At 32.6% G+C, this 19,858-nt stretch overlaps 2 protein-coding genes across 2 annotated transcripts; one reads left to right on the forward strand and one right to left on the reverse strand.

Annotated features, from left to right (window-relative positions):
* Window positions 1-348: 348 nt before the first annotated feature.
* LOC114402940 (putative receptor-like protein kinase At4g00960) lies at window positions 349-4,013 on the forward strand. The gene is made up of 7 exons (XM_028365645.1): window positions 349-1,232; window positions 1,635-1,754; window positions 2,264-2,409; window positions 2,500-2,710; window positions 2,831-3,068; window positions 3,248-3,398; window positions 3,530-4,013. The coding sequence occupies exons 1-7, from the start codon at window positions 464-466 to the stop codon at window positions 3,878-3,880; spliced, it is 1,986 nt and encodes a 661-aa protein (XP_028221446.1). The 5' UTR covers window positions 349-463; the 3' UTR covers window positions 3,881-4,013.
* A 1,794-nt stretch (window positions 4,014-5,807) lies between these two features.
* Window positions 5,808-10,914, reverse strand: LOC114402927 (cysteine-rich receptor-like protein kinase 26). Its single transcript, XM_028365624.1, has 8 exons — window positions 10,354-10,914; window positions 9,776-10,163; window positions 9,205-9,330; window positions 7,533-7,675; window positions 7,230-7,440; window positions 6,875-7,112; window positions 6,557-6,710; window positions 5,808-6,402 (listed from the first exon to the last, which is right to left on the reverse strand). Exons 1-8 carry the CDS (start codon window positions 10,807-10,809, stop codon window positions 6,052-6,054), a joined length of 2,067 nt encoding a protein of 688 aa, XP_028221425.1. The 5' UTR covers window positions 10,810-10,914; the 3' UTR covers window positions 5,808-6,051.
* Window positions 10,915-19,858: the final 8,944 nt, after the last annotated feature.

Raw genomic sequence — 19,858 nt, forward strand, 5'->3', positions numbered from 1 at the left:
TCGTTGACCAGGGAGAGGCGAAAGCCCCGATGATGATTTCCTTTGGCAGCATTTGAACGCGGAAAGTTTTGGATATACCTGACTTAAATTAGTTATTCGTTACCTGATACCATGGACCAAGTTTTTAATTTTAAAAAATAAGAATTCCAAATTAGTTAAAAAATTTGAAATTACAATTACATATTAATATATCTTTATATAAAATTAAAAATAATATAAATATCTCTTTTATGTCACTTTAAATTTATTAATTAATTTTTCTCAAATACTTCTAGGCAAATTCAGTAAGTTAGTTCAATATTTTAAAGCTAAAAAAATGACGTAGTTTGCAGACCAAATATAGCAAGAATCACCTGAAAGCGCAAAGAAAGAAAGGAAAGGTGGTGAAAACTGAAAAGCTCCTTCGATATGCGAAGCTTCACCCCTGGTTTGTGTCACTTCTGAATTCGGGAGGACAATTTCAATGGCTGCAGTTTCTTTTAGACTCCTTTTCTTTCTTTGTTGTCTCTCGGTCATAATCATATCACGAGCCAGCGCTCAGACATACTGTGATAACCACAAAGGCAACTACACAATAAACAGCACCTATCACAACAACCTCAACACCCTCTTATCCACTTTCTCTTCCCACACAGATATCTACTATGGTTTCTACAATTTCTCGTATGGCCAAGACCCAGACAAAGTATACGCCATTGGGCTCTGCAGAGGCGATCAAAACCAGGATGATTGCCTCGCGTGCCTCGACGATGCCAGAGCCAACTTCACACAGCTTTGTCCAAACCAGAAAGAGGCAATTAATTGGGATGGAGAGTGCATGTTACGCTACTCTAACCGCTCAATATTTGGCATCATGGAAAATGAACCTTTTGTGGAAACCGTGTTAACGATGAATGTAACGGGTCCAGTGGACCAATTCAATGAAGCGCTGCAGAGCCTGATGAGGAATCTAACAAGCACAGCTGCATCAGGTGACTCTCGTCGTAAGTATGGTACAGCTAGTACACATGCTCCAAATTTTCAAACCATATACGGTTATGCACAGTGCACGCCTGATTTGTCCTTGGAAGATTGCACCAATTGCTTGGGTGAAGCTATCGCAGAAATCCCAAGGTGTTGTAGTGGCAAGGCTGGAGGCAATGTTTTGAAACCCAGTTGTAGAATTAGATTTGACCCCTACAACTTCTTCGGACCTACGATCCCTCTACCATCACCGTCCCCCAATTCACAAGGTATTTGTCATGTTTTGCTCAAATTTCCTTCCGCTTGATACTTATAATAGCAGGTTTTAAATATTGGTCGCGATATAGTGGTTTTATCGCGTTTGTTGATGTCGCGGTAAATTATAGATAAATGTGACCGATGTGATCCCAATTGTGGCCCAAATCACTGTCATGGATCGTTTTTTAAAACCTTTCAACCACCCAACAAAACCCGGGAGTTGACATAATGATCCATTTTTCGCTTTTATTTGAACGTTTTCCTCTCTGTGAATGTTGTTCTACTTATTCATCTGTTGAAGGGAAAGTAAGTGCTTGTGTTCAAAAATTGGGTTTATGTTTGGCGTGGCGACCTTTTCTGTGTTGAATATTTTATTAATCTTATCCATGGAGTGGGTGTTCTGATCTGTGCAGGAAAGAGCAAGACATCACGAACTATCATAGCCATAGTAGTGCCTGCTGCGAGTGTTGTTTTGGTGGTCAGTCTTTTCTGCATCTATCTAAGAGCTAGGAAGCCAAGAAAAAAAATTGAAAGTAAGTCCAATTAAGGCTCTGAAATGGATTTACTGTGATAAGTTACAAAAGTAAAATACAAAGTCTCACAGGATTTTGCTCCTCTATATATAGTAAGGCGATACAATTTAGAGGATAAAGTACACTCCTTGTTTAGAAAATCACCAGTTGAAATTTGATTTTTTAATTAATGGTAGCACTTTATCCTCTAAAGTGCATTCTCCCCATCTTAGAAGCCAAATCCAGTCATAACAATTTAAAGGGATGGTTGTCTAACATATATCATAACTGAACTCTTTCGGACAATGATACCAAATAATGCGAAAAACAATTTATTTTGTAAACAATGTGATAAATAAATGTTTCAGTAGTTGAACGCATGCTTTACTCAATCACTTATAGCTAAGAATAAGAAAAGATAGCGGGAGAAACCAATTTAGCCATTTCCTTTTGGTTTTTATATGAGAAATAATATCTCTCAATGTTATATTTTGAATAGCTCACATAATTTCAGCTGGGTCCCCATTCAGGTGAGGTTAAAGGAGAAGATAGTCACGAAGATGAAATTACATTTGCTGAGTCATTGCAATTCAATTTTGATACCATTCGAGCTGCTACAAATGAATTCGCTGATTCTAATAAACTTGGACAAGGCGGGTTTGGAGCTGTTTACAGAGTAAGATGATACTTATCATTCAGATAAATATCATCTCTTCATAAAAAATGGCATATTCAGATACTATACTTGACTGTAATATATTTTCAGGGTCAGCTTTCTAATGGACAAGAGATTGCTGTCAAAAGGTTGTCAAGGGATTCTGGGCAAGGAAATATGGAATTTAAGAATGAAGTGCTTTTAGTGGCCAAGCTTCAGCACCGAAATTTAGTTAAGCTACTTGGTTTCTGCCTGGAAGGAAGAGAAAGGCTACTTATCTATGAATTTGTTCCTAATAAAAGCCTTGATTACTTCATATTTGGTAAGTTCAAACATCTGCATTATTAAAATGCTTCTTTTACTACTTTAGTTCTGGTTGAAGATCCTGACTACAAAAATTGCCTTAAAATTCATATATGGCTCCCGTGTATGTATGCAATAGATCCCATAAAGAAAGCACAACTGGATTGGCAAAGGCGCTACAATATCATTGGAGGTATTGCTCGAGGCATTCTTTACCTCCATGAGGATTCTCGACTTCGTATTATACATCGTGACCTCAAAGCAAGCAACATTCTCTTAGATGAAGAAATGAATCCTAAGATATCAGATTTTGGAATGGCAAGATTGGTTCACATGGATGAGACTCAAGGAAATACAAGTAGAATTGTTGGAACTTAGTAAGTATAAAAATATACTACAAATTAATTATTGTTATAGAAGCTTTATTTCAATCAACTCCCTAAGGTAAAATATTTTACATCATCACCCATTTTGTTATAAAAGTTTAATTTGAATCAACTGTCAAGTAAAATAATTTAATTATGACTAATTAAACTTTTCCATGATTGACATGTAGTGGATATATGGCACCCGAGTATGTATTATATGGTCAGTTTTCAGCAAAATCGGATGTTTTTAGTTTTGGTGTATTGGTTCTTGAGATTATAAGTGGCCAGAAAAACAGCGGCATTCGTCATGGGGAGAACGTGGAGCATCTATTGAGCTTTGTAAGTCTTTCTTTTCTTCTCACCATTGTCATTAGATAATAGGATTAAAAAATTATTTCTTCCTTCACATTACTGAAGAAATGGAATCCGTGAAGTAACTAATTAACATTAGCTTGAGCAAATTCATGCAGGCATGGCGAAACTGGAGGGATGGAACAACTACAGATATTATAGATCCCACATTAAATGATGGTTCGCGAAATGAAATAATGAGATGCATCCACATTGGATTATTATGTGCTCAAGAAAATGTGACTGCCAGGCCAACCATGGCTTCTGTTGTGCTCATGCTTAATAGCTATTCTCTCACTCTCCCGTTACCTTCAGAAACTGCATTTGTTTTAGATAGTAACATTAGAAGCTTCCCAGACATGCTTTTATCAGAGCATAATTCAAGGGAAACAAGATCAAGTGAAACAGCAATTAAATCAACTCAAAAATCGATAAATGAGGCATCAATTACTGAGCTATACCCTCGCTAGATTTCGGTCATATATATTCCTTAACTAAAGTGCAATATCTTGGAACTTGCCTAATTTGTTGGTGTGATGCCTTGTTTAAATACACCGTATACGATATTTTTATTTTATTTTAATAATTTATGTTTTCTCTTTATTTCAACTATCTCATCTCACTTAATTTATATGCTCTTTTGATACCTCTCCTAAAAATTATTTGCAAAAAACTATGCCTGGAGTAAAATTATATTTATATAAATTCTCCTTGTTCAAACCGAGATAGAATGTGATAACGCGATTGGTTTTATTTCTACACTTACCTTATTTCTTGATTTTTGTTCAATGTTTCAAATTGTTTTTTCTCTCTATATATGTGTGATAAAAAAACTATCAACTATTTTTTTTTGCATAATTGACTTAGACTTGACTGTAATGTGGGATCAGTTTTCTAATTTTACTCACATCAAATAAAACTGGTGATGGTTTCTCAAGATAATAACTTGTGTATTTAAAACCTTTTTGGAGTTATCTCTTATCATACTTTTTGCCGTAACAAATGTAATTTCTTTACAACAAAAAATGTATTTTTTTTAAATTGAATAACATCACAATTTTAACCAATTTAAAATTAAAAATAAGTGTACTTCTACTTTTTTTTCAAGAGAAACAAAGTTATCTCATTTCATTTATAACAAGATTCAATACAAGGGAAAATAAAATTAAAAACTTCATTGTTAACATAAAATCTAGCTAGAAGCCCATGTGAGCTATTGTTTAGTTTGTCTCCTATCAAAACGCACATGAACGTTTTCTATATAAGAAAATATAGTTATACATCTTTGCAAGATGATTCCAAATTCTGATAAATAGGTCTTGTTGCTAGAAACATTATCAATCACGTATTTGCAATCCATGTCAACAATAACATGATACTAATTAAATGATTTATTAATCCAAGAAAGTGCCTCGCTCATAGATTACTACATCTTTATTAATATTTTTTTTATCTAACATTTAATAAAAAATATTACTAACTTTTTTTAAAGACATTCAAAAAATATCATAAAATTATATATAAATATTATTAATATGTGTTTGTAACATTTATTAAATATTATGTATAATTCATCTTGTTAAAGGTTTCTTCTGATATTTTTAAACTTTAATAATATGGACTATATAAAACATTTCATAAAATATTACAGAAACATATTAATAATATTTATTTATAAGTTGATAATATTTTTTAAATATAATAAAGACTTTTAATAATATTTTTATTAAGTATTAGATAAAAAAAATTATGTGTAGTAGTGAGACAATGCTTTCTGCTTGACATGACAAACAGAAGGAGAACCCATCAAGCAGCACGTTTTTGCACGAATAGAAACTCCATGGTGGTTATGCAAACAAAAGCCAAATCCAAATTCCCCACGCTAAGTAAAAAGAGCAGCGTTAAGACTCAACTTCATGAAACCATGTGAAGGCTTTGTCCAAGATGCAACAGGATTTGGATGAGCTGAATTCAGTTCCATTTTGCTTGACCTGAGGTGCTGCCATTGAGTGATATGTTCATTTGTCAGACAAATAGAAATATTTGGATCCTGGACAGTATCCTTCCACACCTTATCGTTTCTTCTACACCAAATGCACCAACAAGCAGTTGCAAATTTTAGGTGTTCATCAGAGTGTAAACGTTGGAGAAGACAGAACATGGCAAAAAAAATGCACCAACAAGTATACTTTTACTTACTCGATTTAATTAGATACAATATCATTTACTTGATCTATTTTGAAAGGCGTTATTGAATTAGGGCATGCGATTTTAAAGATTGAGCCCTACAATGACTAAATTACGTGTGTACCGATTAATATGTTTTAGAAAAATAATCACTTTTCTATAAAAAAAATTAAGACAGTTTCGGAAAAACAAATATTTACTCAAATTTATTAATTTCCAAACATATATGTTTCGTTTATATATAGTTCACAAAGAAAACACCGAAGTTTGAAAGCAAACACTACACAAAAAAAAAAAAAAAAAAAAGTGGAGCGAAGTGCTAGGACAAACCCTACAAAATAATTAACCAGGAAGGGTAGGTGGTTACGTTGTTAACTCCAAAGGATGAAGTTTCAATAATTGATCATTTCCTTTTTGCCCAATTGGCATAAAAAGTAAATTTTATGACAAATATCTAACGAGGATATGGCTCGGTGATTGGAGCCATAATTGATGATTCTTGAGCAGATTGACTTCCTGAATAACCTGACCTTGTTACCTCTGAATGTTGCCCACCAGACAGCATAGCCGTAGGCAAAGAACTCTTATCACGCATTAAAAATGCAGGTTCAGAAGGTTTAGCAAGTGGGAAAGAGTCACTGTTAAGCATCAGTAAAACGGTATTCATAGTTGGTCTATCAGCTATATCTTCCTGTACACACAGTAATCCAATGTGAATGCATCTCCTTATTTCATTCCAAGAATAATCCTTTAATGTGTCATCTACAATATTTGAAACTGTCCCTCCCCTCCAATTTTTCCATGCCTGCAAAAAAATTGCTCAACTGAAAATAAAACGTTTATAATATGAAATTTCTTAAATGTGGAAAATTTCATATGTACAACTATAAGCTTCCGAACTTCAAATAAATAGGGAAATTAACTATTAACTAATAGTCGTGAAAAGGTATCACACTTACAAAGCTTAATAGATCTTGTGCATTTTCCTCGCTACCACGAATCTCACTGTTTCTTTGTCCGCATACAATTTCCAGAATCATTACGCCAAAACTAAAGACATCTGACTTGACTGAAAACTGTCCATATTTAATGTACTCAGGAGCCATATATCCACTGTATATCACAATAAGCAAGCACATTTGGATTAAAAAAATATTACTTCACCATTCATGTTTCACCTATTGTTTTTTTAAGGGCCTATTGGCTTTTGTTCTAAAGAAAATCACTAATTGAAAATATGGAATATCTTATTAACTCTCAAGTGTTGTTATACTTACAAGGTCCCGACAATTGTATTTGTACTGGCTTGAGTTTGATTGATCTCAAATAATCTTGCCATGCCAAAATCTGATATTTTAGGGTTCAACTCTTCATCTAACAAAATGTTACTTGTTTTGAGATCACGATGAACAATTTGTAATCGAGAATCTTCACGAAGGTAAAGAAGACCTCGAGCAATACCCCTTATAATATTATAGCGTCTTTCCCAATTCAAATTCACACGATTGTTTGGATCTACATAAATACCCAAGCCACCATAGACATGTATAGTCTTTCACAATTTAATAAATTGTTCAATAATATCTCTTTATATCATCAAAGGTAAAGTCAAAGCAAAAATTTGTAACTTACCAAATATGAAATAATCAAGGCTTTTATTGGGAACGAATTCATATATCAATAACCTTTCTCTTCTTGAAAAACAAAAGCCAAGCAGTCTAACTAAGTTTCGGTGTTGAAGCTTCCCTGTTAGCAGAATTTCATTCTTAAATTCTGTTTCTCCTTGGTTAGAATTGATAGACAATCTTTTAATTGCTATTTCTTGTCCATCAGAGAGCGTACCCTAAATACAATATTTCAAAGTTTAGTTCATATGCAATTCTCAAAATATTATCAAGATATGTGTGATTATATGAAAAAGATAAATCTTAATACCTTATAAACAATTCCAAATCCACCTTGGCCAAGCTTATTTGCATCAGAGAAGTTATTAGTTGCAAATTTGATGGTTGCAAAGTCAAATTGCAACAACTCGTCTATTTTAATGTCATTATCAAGTTCACCTTCGCCTCCTTCACCTGTGGCATGAGTTTTCACAATCAATTTGCCTATTCATACAATATTTCAAAATTTGATTTTTTTTTACTTAAATATGCTTAAGGTTTCTAATATATGATCGCTTTTTTATTTTAGATTCATAATAAATTTTCTTATTACATTTGTTCTATGATATTTTTATCGTCAATAACATCCTCTCAATTTTATATATATATATATATATATTTACTAGAGTGTGTTAAAAAAAACTAAAGCATGTGACTCGTGTCATACATGAATAAATATTATTTATGAATATTATTATATTTTTTATATCTATAAGAAATAAATATAAGTATAAAAACAACTCAAATATTTTACTCAATCATATATACCTTATTATTATAAATGCATGGTTTATACGGTAAAAGGATGTCGCAAGTAGGGGTAGGAATAGGTCAGGCCGGTCTACAGGGGTCTACGATCTGGACTACATAAAGTCTAGCCTGAACTGGTCTATTTAATTAAAATGGTAGGCTCAAGCTTTTTTAAAAGCCTATTAAATTAAATAGATCAGGTTTAGACTTGTTAAAAAGTCTTATAAGTCTAATAGGTCGGCCTACCATTTTATATATATATATATATATATATATATATATATATATATATATATATATATATATATTATTACGTTTCTTTTTCTTTAACTTTCTTATTACGTTCTTACTCCATAAAATATTAAATATTTGAAGAAGGCTTTTAAAAAAGCTATCAGGTCAGGTCACACATTTAAAAAGGTCAAGCCGAGCCAAAATAAAAGTCTTTGATAGGTTATAGATCAGACTCAAGCCTCAAAGATTCATTGTAGGTTAGGTTCAGGCTAGTCTGACCTGACCTATTCTCACCCTTAATCGCAAGTAAAATGAAAAGAAAAATAAACAGTACAGGAATAATCCAGAGCAGAGATATTTGCAAAAAGTTACATCGGAAGACAAATTATTTATAATAACAATTAAATATCTTTAAAAAAGAGAAAATATTGATTCTTTAAATCCTGATTGCTATATGTATTTTACGGTACCAAAGAACAAATATAATCATCGATTATATTTTATTGCATTTTTTATTATATGATCTATTTTTTATTTTGAATTCATAATAGTTTTTGTTATATGTTAAATGATTATGTGATGTCTTCTCAATTATATAATATATATATATATATATATATGATAGATTTATTGATAAAATATTATGTCATTATTTAATTAATGTTATGGACAAAAACCAAAAGTATAAATATATTAAAGATCTAATGCAGTAAAAAATTTATTAGGATTCAAAATAAAAATCGATCATATATATCAAGAAATCCAAACATATTTTATACTTTTTTTTAAAAAAAAGAGAGCTCAAACTCTTTTTCTATATAGCTTTTTGTAAAAAAGAAATATGTAACTTATTTTTAGAGAGGAAATCGTGAGAATAAGGAGCTTTTAGATTTTATATAAAATAGATGAGAAAAGGACATTCACTAAAAAAAATGATAAAAGGACAAATATTGACTTACTTTGAAAAGGTTTTTGTCTTCGTCTTCTCGCTCCTAAATAATTGTAGGTAAAGGCCACCAGGAGTACGACAACGGCAACGACTGGCACAACTATAGCAATGATAGTTCGTGATGGGTTGCTCTTTTCTGGAAATTAAAAAAGAAACCCAAGTTGATTTTTTTTAATAACAAGATTGATTTGAGATTACGAGATATATTTTGACAAGTCTAAACAGGCTATGAATGATGATATAGTGAAGGAATAAAAATATTGAAATTTGAAAACCTAAGAAAATAACCTTTAGTATAATTAATTACTTGTAATTTCTAAACCTTACATTCTATGGATAAATTGAAATGAAATAATGTTATTTTTACGTGATTTTTTATAATTCATTTTTTCAAACATCTTATTAACGTGATCAGTGGGATGAAAATAAAATGAAATAAAGAGAAAGTGAATTTTTGCTAAGTATATAGTTTCCTAACCTTTTTATCCCATGCTTAATTAAATTTATTTGTTTGTACCTGTATGGTTAAAAAAGTGTACGTAGTGAGAGTACTACTAGCAAAATTATGGAGTGAAACAAACCTTTCCCAGTGGTCGTGGTAACCTGAGTGGCAGGTTGTGGTGGTGGTGCATGGTGGACTATGGGCTCAAAAAAGGGATAGATCTCATATCTAACAGAACAGCTTGGTCCTAGATATCGACCACCCGTTTTTCCATCACAATAAGATGAAATATTCGTCATAGCGTACTCCAAGCATCGAGTACAGTTTTGACTAGAAATATCAGGTGTGCACTGAATCAGAGCATGTATGGTCACATTGCTTGATTGAACCGGAGCATTTCCTTCAGCGAAGAACTTGCGACTTCGACTGGAATCACTTTCTGGGTCTGCCACTGTCGTCGTCCTGTTTCTCAGTTTGTTCAACAGGTTGTGGACCACTTGATCAAAACCAGTAGCCGATCTAGGATCCTAAATTAGGGAATAATTTATTTTAAAAAAATAAAATTCATGGTTATTATCATGAAAGGAGGGTTAAATTAAGATCAGGAAATTAATTTAAATATCAAAATATACACGTTAAAAACATTTATATGTAACTTTTTAAAAGTGATGTACACCCATCAAGTAGGTGTGGATCCGATAATTCAAACCAATGTACCTTTGTGGCGTTTTTTGTGTTGCACAAGATGTTGTTAGGTTGAGTTACCATGACACCAAATATTGAGTGGTTGGTGTAGCGTAGCATGCACTCGTCAAACCACCCGATCCCCTCTTTCTGTCCTGGACACCGCTCTCTGAGAAGGACTGCGGACTTTTCCAGGCAACTACGGCACTTATCTAGATTTACATCGCCTCTGCAGAAACCGATGGCGTAAACTTTGTCAGGGTCTTGTCCATAGGAGGAATTGTAGAAGCCGTAGTCATTTTCTTTGTCATAATACATATTGGACAAAAGGTTATTACGGTTGTCTGAGTAGGTTTCGGTGGTAATGTTTCCGTACTTGTTGTTGCAATAATGGTACACGAATTGTAGCTGGTCGTTGTTGGCTTCAGATTTGAGTATGACAAGGAAAGAAAGAAATGAAAACAGCATCATGGAAGGAATCAAGGCCATTTTGGTACTGTTCCTCGATCCGGACTAGGTTGGTAAGGTTGCCCAAGTGTTCGTAAGGCAATAAGTAGCTATAAAATAATATAATTTAGAATCTATAATGGTGGTGGTTAATGTGGAACATGTACCAACTTAAAATTGATAGTAATGTGATATACATCAACCTACGGGGCCACAGTACTCAAAAGCAGTCATCTTTGTATTATTCAATAAGTTTTAGAGTATTAATTTAGTATTAACTATCAATAATAATAATTAGTTTTCAATTACTTTAATTATTTAGCCGTGTAAATCTATTATTTCCAATTCTGATTTGTTGAGAATTATTAAGAGATTGGTAGCTTGATTCACTACATATTAGGGCTCTTCACTTGTATATATATCACTGTAAACTAATATCAAAATAATGAATAAGAGTTACAAACCTATTCCTCTATATGATATCAGCCTAAACGATCCACCCATTCCCTATTTCTTCAATTAAGGACGTCGTTCCCCACCCTTGCCTCCCATGGCCGACAACAACTCCTTCATTCCCAACCCCCATGAGCCATCCAAACCCCTTGCTTGCATCACTTTCACCAATGTCAACAAACTTCTTCCCAACAATTATCCTAATTAGAAACAACAAGTTGAAGCTCTCCTTGATGACTATGATCTCCTCAAATATCCAGATGGATCTTTTCCTGCGCCGTCAGAAACGATCCTCACCGCTCCAACATCTTCGACGCCGACTCCGTCGGAAACGACCCCCACCACTGCATCACTTTCGGTAACAACTCAGAATCCTGCTTACCAAACCTTGCGTCGACAGGACCGCCTTATATATGGTGCTCTCCTCACCACTCTCTCTAATGAAGTGGCCTCCCTGGTGTCTCAAACCAAGACCTCGCATGATCTCTGGATCCTTCTCAAAAACACCTATGCCAAAGCATCTCGTAGCCATCTCAAGCAGTTAAAGGAACGTCTCCGTACGGCTTCCAAAGGTACCCAATCCATCACTACCTATATGCATCACCTAAAGCAAACTGCAGATCTCCTTGCATCACTTGGCTCTCCTGTTTCTGTTGAAGACATGACTGATTATGTCTTACACGGTCTCGACGGCGGCTATAGAGCAATCATTGATGCCGTGAATGCAAGGGACACCCCAATCAAATTTGATGACTTCCATGAACGGCTTCTGATTCAGGAACTTTCAATTGGTGTTGCCCAAAGACAAACTCCTGCCTCCCTGACAGCCTTGAATGCTCAGGCTCGACCCAATTCCAATGACAAATCTCGGCATGGACAAAACCCTGCACAATCAACTCAACGCACTAGCACTCGCAAACCTTTTCTCGGCCGCTGTCAGTGGTGCAACATCAAAGGTCATGTTCTCTCTCAGTGCAAAACCTTCCGGCAGCAGCATCCTAGTGTCCCACCGCCACCTCGTAACTCTCCGGCTCACACTGGACAGGTTCAGGTCAATACTGCAACTGCCGGCCCATCGCAACATGATTTTCTGGTTGACAGTGGAGCGACACATCACGTAACCAATGATCTCGATAATCTGGCGCTTCATCATTCGTACACTAGTCCTGACTCACTGTTTATGGGTAATGGTTCAGGTTTAAACATCACTCATTCTGGAACACTTTTACTTAATAATTTATCCTTGTCTAATGCTTTGTGTGTTCCTTCCATGAAACAAAAAATAATCTCTGTCTCTAAACTTACCCAACAAACTAACTCTGCTGTTGTTTTCCTGCCAAACTCTTTTTATGTGAAGGACTTGCAGACGGGTCACACAACCCATAAAGGCTCATGTGTGGATGGACTCTATCTCTGGCCCGCCACCTCACCCTCCATCCACACGGTTCGAACAGAATCCTCTGCATCATGGCATCATAGGCTTGGACACCCTTCATCTTCTATTTTCAAATTTGTTCAGAAACATTTTTCCTTAGGCTCAAATAAATTTCCACAATTCGATTGTCACTCGTGTCAAATTAGCAAAAGTCATAAACTTCCATTCCATGAATCCACTCTTAAATCTTGTTATCCATTAGAAATAATTTTCTCTGATGTATGGACTTCTCCTATTTTATCAATTGATGGTCTTCGCTATTATTGCATGTTTGTTGATCATTTTACTCGCTATATTTGGCTATATCCAATGAAACGAAAATCTGATGTGCAAACTATATTTCCCAAATTTAAATCGCTCGTTGAAAATTTCTATCATCACAAAATAAAATTTTTTTACACAGATAATGGTGGCGAATATATTGGTCTTCGCCCTTTTTTACTAAATCATGGTATAAGTCATCATACAACGCCACCTCATACACCTGAACATAATAGAATTTCAGAATGCCGGAATCGCCACATTGCTGAAACCAATCTCTCTCTTCTCCATCACTCGGGCTTGCCCCTCACCTATTGGCCTCATGCCATGACCACCGCTGCTTATCTCATAAATCGCCTCCCAACTCCAATTCTTGGGTACCAATCACCCTATTCTAAATTGCTCAACATTAGTCCGGATTATCATAAGTTAAAGTGTTTTGGATGTTTGTGTTTTCCCTGGATTAAACCATATGCTAACCATAAACTTGCACCAAAGTCTGCTATGTGTGTTTTTGTAGGTTACTCGGCTGATCAACATGCATATCTGTGTCTCGATCCCACAATAGGAAGGATCTACACCTCTCGGCATGTGAAGTTCGTTGAATCTAAATTCCCGTTCAACTCCCTAGTAACTCACGCTAGTCCAAGTCTGGAGCAACAAACAGGCCCACTTCAACTCTCCATCTTACAACCCATGAACCCACCGGAAGATTCATCTCCTGCCCCTTCCTCCCCATCCATCACCAACTCCCCATATATGGCCCAGTCCTCCACCGAACCCACAAACCCCACTCAATCTCCTCCTCCAACCTCACAATCATCCCCGCAACTCTCTGCTCCACCACCCCAAACCATTGTCAACCCAAATGGAGGTGGGATCATCACTCGGTCTAAAAACAATATTATCAAACTCATCCAAAAGCTTAATCTCCATGTCCAAGCCTCCTCTCCCATTGAACCCAACACCATCACCCAGGCCCTTCGCGATCCTGATTGGCGCTCAGCCATGCAAGCCGAATTTGATGCCTTACACCACAACAACACTTGGGATCTTGTCAGTCAGTCCTCTGATCAAAATTTGGTTGGCTGTAAATGGGTATTTCGAATCAAACGAAATCCAGACGGATCAATTGATCGTTACAAGGCTCGGTTAGTCGCCAAAGGGTTTCACCAACGCCCTGGTTGGGACTATACACAAACTTTTAGCCCCGTTGTTAAACCGGTGACCATTCGCATTGTCCTAACTCTTGCAGTTTGTCAAGGGTGGCCCATACGTCAGCTTGATGTCAACAATGCATTTCTTCAAGGAACACTTAAGGAGGAAGTCTTCATGATACAACCACCTGGTTTTGTCAACAAAAATTTTCCTGATCATGTTTGTCGCCTCAAAAAGGCACTCTATGGGTTGAAGCAAGCACCCCGCGCCTGGTATACGGAGCTTCGCGTATTCCTGCTCTCCCTTGGTTTTGTCAATTCCACTGCAGATGCATCTCTTTTCATCTACCAAAAACCAGAGGTTACACTTTACTTATTAGTATATGTTGATGATATAATTATGACTGGAAATTCATCTGTAGAGCTGTCCAAACTCATTGCCACACTTGCTGCTCGGTTTTCGTTAAAAGATCTTGGATGTCTTAGTTATTTCTTGGGTGTCGAAGTAATTCCTTCCGCTGCAGGAATGTTTCTTTCACAAAGGAAATATATCATTGATCTGTTACATAAATCAGGCATGACAAATACAAAACCAGCATCCACTCCTTTGTCAGCGAGTGTTCAATTACTTAAGGATTCTGGTGATCTCCTACCCTCTCCAAATGAGTACCGCACACTGGTTGGAAGCCTTCAATACTTGAGTCTTACACGTCCAGACATCGTCTTCAGCACTAACAAACTCGCACAGTTCATGCAAAATCCAAGAACGGCGCATTGGTCTACACTCAAACGAGTGCTCCGATATTTGGCGGGCTCTTGTGACAAAGGAGTCTTCATCTCAGCGACTGCTCCTTTGACCTTTCATGCCTACTCGGATGCTGATTGGGCTGGTGACAAGGATGATTATGTTTCAACCACTGGTTACTTGTTGTATCTCGGTAACACTCCCATCTCCTGGAGCTCCCGCAAACAATGTTCTGTTGTTCGATCATCAACTGAAGCAGAATACAAAGCCTTGGCTGACACGGCTAGTGAACTATTATGGGTTCTTTCCTTGTTCACAGAACTTGGTCACATGCCCACTGCCAATCCAGTCATATACTGTGACAATCTTGGTGCCACAAATCTCAGTGTTAATCCTGTCTTCCACTCTCAGATGAAACATATAGCCTTAGCTTACCACTTTGTCCGAGAACATGTTCAACATGGCAAGTTTCAAGTGTCTTTTGTGTCTACCGATGATCAACTTGCTGATATTCTAACAAAGCATCTGCTTCGCCCTCGGTTCGAATCGCTACTGTCCAAGTTGCATCTCTCATCCAGATTATACAACTTGCGGGAGGATATCAATAATAATAATTAGTTTTCAATTACTTTAATTATTTAACCGTGTAAATCTGTTATTTCCAATTCTGATTTGTTGAGAATTATTAGGAGATTGGTAGCTTGATTCACTACATATTAGGGCTCTTCACTTGTATATATATCACTGTAAACTAATATCAAAATAATGAATAAGAGTTACAAACCTATTCCTCTATATTGACATGGTAGGTGTTAATTTATGTGTTTAATGATTGAAAGTGTATTTCCTAAAAAAATGATTGGGAGTGTAAATTAAAGTCTCATAGGATCATAAATCATTATTAATATAATTTCTTAAATGATTATTATAAAATTAATAAATTAATTAAATGAAACTACAAAATGATTACATAGTTTATTTTCTTTTAAAATAGTTTAACAATCATGCTGAAAGCACTAAAGCAACTTGAAAGATATAATTAAAAGTAATACATCAACCGAGGATTGATTTCTATGTCGTCTTATAGCAAAAAATAGTTAATTAGCATTGTAAAATTAATTTTAAAATATCTAAATTATATATTAAAATAGTTAAAATTAATTTAACGTGAAATGATTTACATTTAGAAAACTCATTTCAAGATTAAATTTAAGATAAAAAAAACTACTAATATAAAAATTTTAAAACAATAAAAATATTACTTTTTTATTTATATTTTAGTCTAGCGCAATTTTTTTAAAAAAAAAATCAACTCTACATAAATAACTAATAAGAATTTTTCAGCAAAAATTTTATAAGTATTTTAAATAACATGTAAAAATTGAAAATAGTTAATTTGAAAGTTTAAGTATTTAATATTAGAAATACAAAATAAAATTTAAATGTAAAAATTAAAAAATAATTAAAATTTTGATCTGAAGGAGGAAATTAAAAACACATTTTAATGTAAAAGGATAAATCTAAAAATTAAATTAAAATAAATATTAAACGTTTGTAAGTCATATGCCGTAAAGTGAATAAAAATTACAACAGAATATATCTTTATTTTATAGTATAAAGACTTAGATTTATATATAATATAAAAGTAATAATTAGTTTAAAATAATTAATAACTAGGCCGTTAAATTACTAAGTAGCTAGGTCTCTGAGTATTAGAGAATTTTTAAAAAGGTCCCAAACTAATTTTTTGAATTAGGTCGTTAATCATGTAATTTTTTTAATTGAATCATTAGGATTTTTAAAAACCCTCATAAATTATCATTTTCTAATGATTTCAAGTTGCCACAACCTAACTCCAAAGAATTATTTTTTAGTATAGGGATTCAAATTGAAAAAATACAGTTAGAGACCTATTTAAAAATTCTCAAACTGTTCAAAGACTTGCTTAGCAATTTAGTCCTAATTAAATGTTACTCGTGTGATGTATAGACTTTTGGAATAAGAAAATATACAATTTCTATAATAAAATATATAAAAAATAATTTGTTTTTATCAGTTTATAATTTAGTATAAATAATTTATTGTACATAATATTTTTAAGATAATATACGTACTTTTTATTTATTGAAATCAATAATACTAATGGTCAATTATCTTACTGAGGTTATATGTGATTGAGAAGATTAATATATAAAATATATAGTTAATTGAAGTGGTTTATTAAATTCTTCGTAATAGAACATATGTATTAACAAACTTTTCGGTTAGTAAAAAAAAAATATTTTCATTTACGAAGGTATGATTATTGTTTTTTCTCTAATATTTATTTTACATATGTTACTTTTTTATTTGTAAAAATAAAAAACAAACATGAAAGAATTTATAATCACTTATATATTTTATTCAACCACCTAAACTAGACCACTTCAATATTAGTGTCTTAAATAAATATTAGTTTAATATTTTTATCTACGTTAAAATATTCCATTTTCTTATAAAGTTAATATTTTATTTATCATCAACTTGTATAAATTAGACTAAATTATTCTTTTGGTTATTCTTTTTATTTAGTTAGTTTAATTTGCTATTTTTATTAATAAAAAAATTAATTTGTTCCTTTAATTTTAAAAATTATATCAATTTTGTTCTTTCTATCTAGTCGAGCATAACGATGTTTACTAAATCCCTAATATATGATAAAAGAAATTATTTACTTAAATATATGAAAGTTAATTTAAAAATAAATGGTATAAACCTATAGGATTAACATATTGACGCAAAATCTCGTTATATTTACATATGAAAAAATGATTTATTTAAAAAAATTATATTTAACTTTCAATAACCAATGAGATTAATTTTTAATTCAATAAATTAAGAGACATATATAATCTTTCATCCAACACAAAAAAATGATATAAACATCCATATCTATATGTACATATAAAAAATGTTTTAAAAGAAAAAGTTTACACCTGATTTCCTAGGAGTTCTACGAAATAAAATGATTTAAAATAAAAAGAAAAAGAAAAAGCTACGTGTGACATTTTCAAATTAAATTGATTTGAAATACTCACTAAAATATTTAAACCTGATTTTTTTTTCGGTGGAGTAAAGGGCTAAAGCCCTACCAGAAGAAATTTACTTATAGCCACGATGATTATATTTGTTCTTTAATTTTGTACCGTAAAATACATAGCAACCATGACTTAAAGAATCACTCTTTCCTTTTTTTTTTTAAGATATAAATAATTTGTCTTCCGGTGTAACTTCATTGCAAATATCTATGCTCTGGATTATTCGTGTACCGTTCATTTTTCTTTTCATTTTACTTGCGACATCCTTTTACCGTGTAAATTAAACCATGCATTAATTTATAATAATAAGGCATATATGATTGAGTCAAATATTTGAGTTGTTGTTTTTATACTTGTATTTATTTCTTATAAATATAAAAAATATAATAATATTCATAAATAATATTTATTCATGTATGACACGAGTCACATGCTTTAGTTTTTCTTAACAACACACTCTAGTTAATATATATATATATATATATATATATATATATATATAAAAGAATAATATTATGTTCTTTACCAAGTTTTTTTATAAATCCTTCTAATATTTTATTAAAATATATTAAATAAAAATATGATATTTATAAAAATAGTTAATACGTTTTATTGAATGAGTGGGAGAATTAATAAAAATATTTTTGTAAATTATCAAAAACAATTCATATATAAAACTGACAAATGAGTAGAAGACAAATGTTGACTGACTTCTGATATGTTTGTGTTTGTGTCTTCGTTTTCTGGCTTTTTGGGTCCAAAATAATTGTAGAAAAGGAGAAAGAGTAACGACTGGAAGTGTGGAACGACTAGAGCAGTGCAGGAATACGAGTCTTCATTCATCACCCACCCAGTATTGATCCACCTTTTAAAAGGGTGTCTTTTACTAACAAAGTCACTTTTTTTATTTGACAATTGACATAAAGGGGCTAGGCACCAGAAACAGCAAGAGGATTAAAAACTCCTGTAAAAGCGCTATGCAAAAGAAATAATGAAGGAACAAAGCCAACAAATTAACTCATTAATCATAATATGGCTCCTGATTCTATTATTGCTGCTTTGAGAGCTGATATAGCTCATGTTGTGACAGAAAATCGCAGTGGAGAGATGAGATCCATTAACAGTAATTTGTCAGATTTTTTAATATTTTAAATCAATAAATCCTTAAATATATTTTTGTTAATGTAAGTTTGTGTGATTGAATTTTGATTGCCACAATTTTTTTATTTATTTTTGTCTTTATAAGTTTATTTTTTTTAATTTTAGTTCTTTTAAGTTTTTTTATTTTTAGTCTATGTAAATTTGTATTTATTTAATTTTAGTTCCTTAAAAAAATTAATTTATAGTATCTGTAAGTTAGCATTTAGTGAAATTAAAATTGAAAAAAAAAGCAAACTTATAATAACTAATGTAACATCCCAAGCAATAACAAGCACTGACCGAAGAGTGATTACGGATGAAAAAAGATGAGACACATAAAAGAATCATTTCTGACAAACTTCTATAGGGAGGGATACTTAATGAATCAAATATATACTCGAATGAGAGGAGATTCAGAAATCATATAAATATAAGATATTATAATTAAAGATGACTTAAAATAATTAATATTATTTATAGCAGATATGGAACTCCATAGTTAAATTTGTTTAATTTAAAATAATTTTGTATTAATAACTTTTTGGAAAAAAAATTTAAAAATATGTAAGTGAAATTAAAACACTAAAAAATATTGAATTTATTTCTAGATATAGTCATTGATCTAAAAATAGCTAGATATTACAACTAAAAATGAACACAAAACTTATACAGACCCAAATTTTAAAAAAAATATAAACTTACAATAACTATAAATAAATAAAAAAACTTAGAAAGACTAAATTTTAAAAAAAATCGCAAACATTCATAAACTAAAAACATATTTAAACCTTAAAAATAATAAAAATATTATTATATTTTTATA

The sequence above is a fragment of the Glycine soja genome, chromosome 20 (assembly GCF_004193775.1).
Source record: "Glycine soja cultivar W05 chromosome 20, ASM419377v2, whole genome shotgun sequence".
NCBI classification, from domain to species: domain Eukaryota; kingdom Viridiplantae; phylum Streptophyta; class Magnoliopsida; order Fabales; family Fabaceae; genus Glycine; species Glycine soja.

Bases quoted from the DNA above. Each gene is read 5' to 3' on its own strand.
- LOC114402940 (XM_028365645.1), top strand. From the start codon at position 464: ATGGCTGCAGTTTCTTTTAGACTCCTTTTCTTTCTTTGTTGTCTCTCG. The intron at 2,410-2,499 runs GTAAGATGATAC...ATATATTTTCAG, and splicing joins GGTTTGGAGCTGTTTACAGA to GGTCAGCTTTCTAATGGACA. The intron at 2,711-2,830 runs GTAAGTTCAAAC...TGTATGCAATAG, and splicing joins CCTTGATTACTTCATATTTG to ATCCCATAAAGAAAGCACAA.
- LOC114402927 (XM_028365624.1), bottom strand. From the start codon at position 10,809: ATGGCCTTGATTCCTTCCATGATGCTGTTTTCATTTCTTTCTTTCCTT. The intron at 7,113-7,229 runs GTAAGTTACAAA...GTATTTATGTAG, and splicing joins CCTTGATTATTTCATATTTG to ATCCAAACAATCGTGTGAAT. The intron at 6,711-6,874 runs GTAAGTATAACA...TGTGATATACAG, and splicing joins AATACAATTGTCGGGACCTT to TGGATATATGGCTCCTGAGT.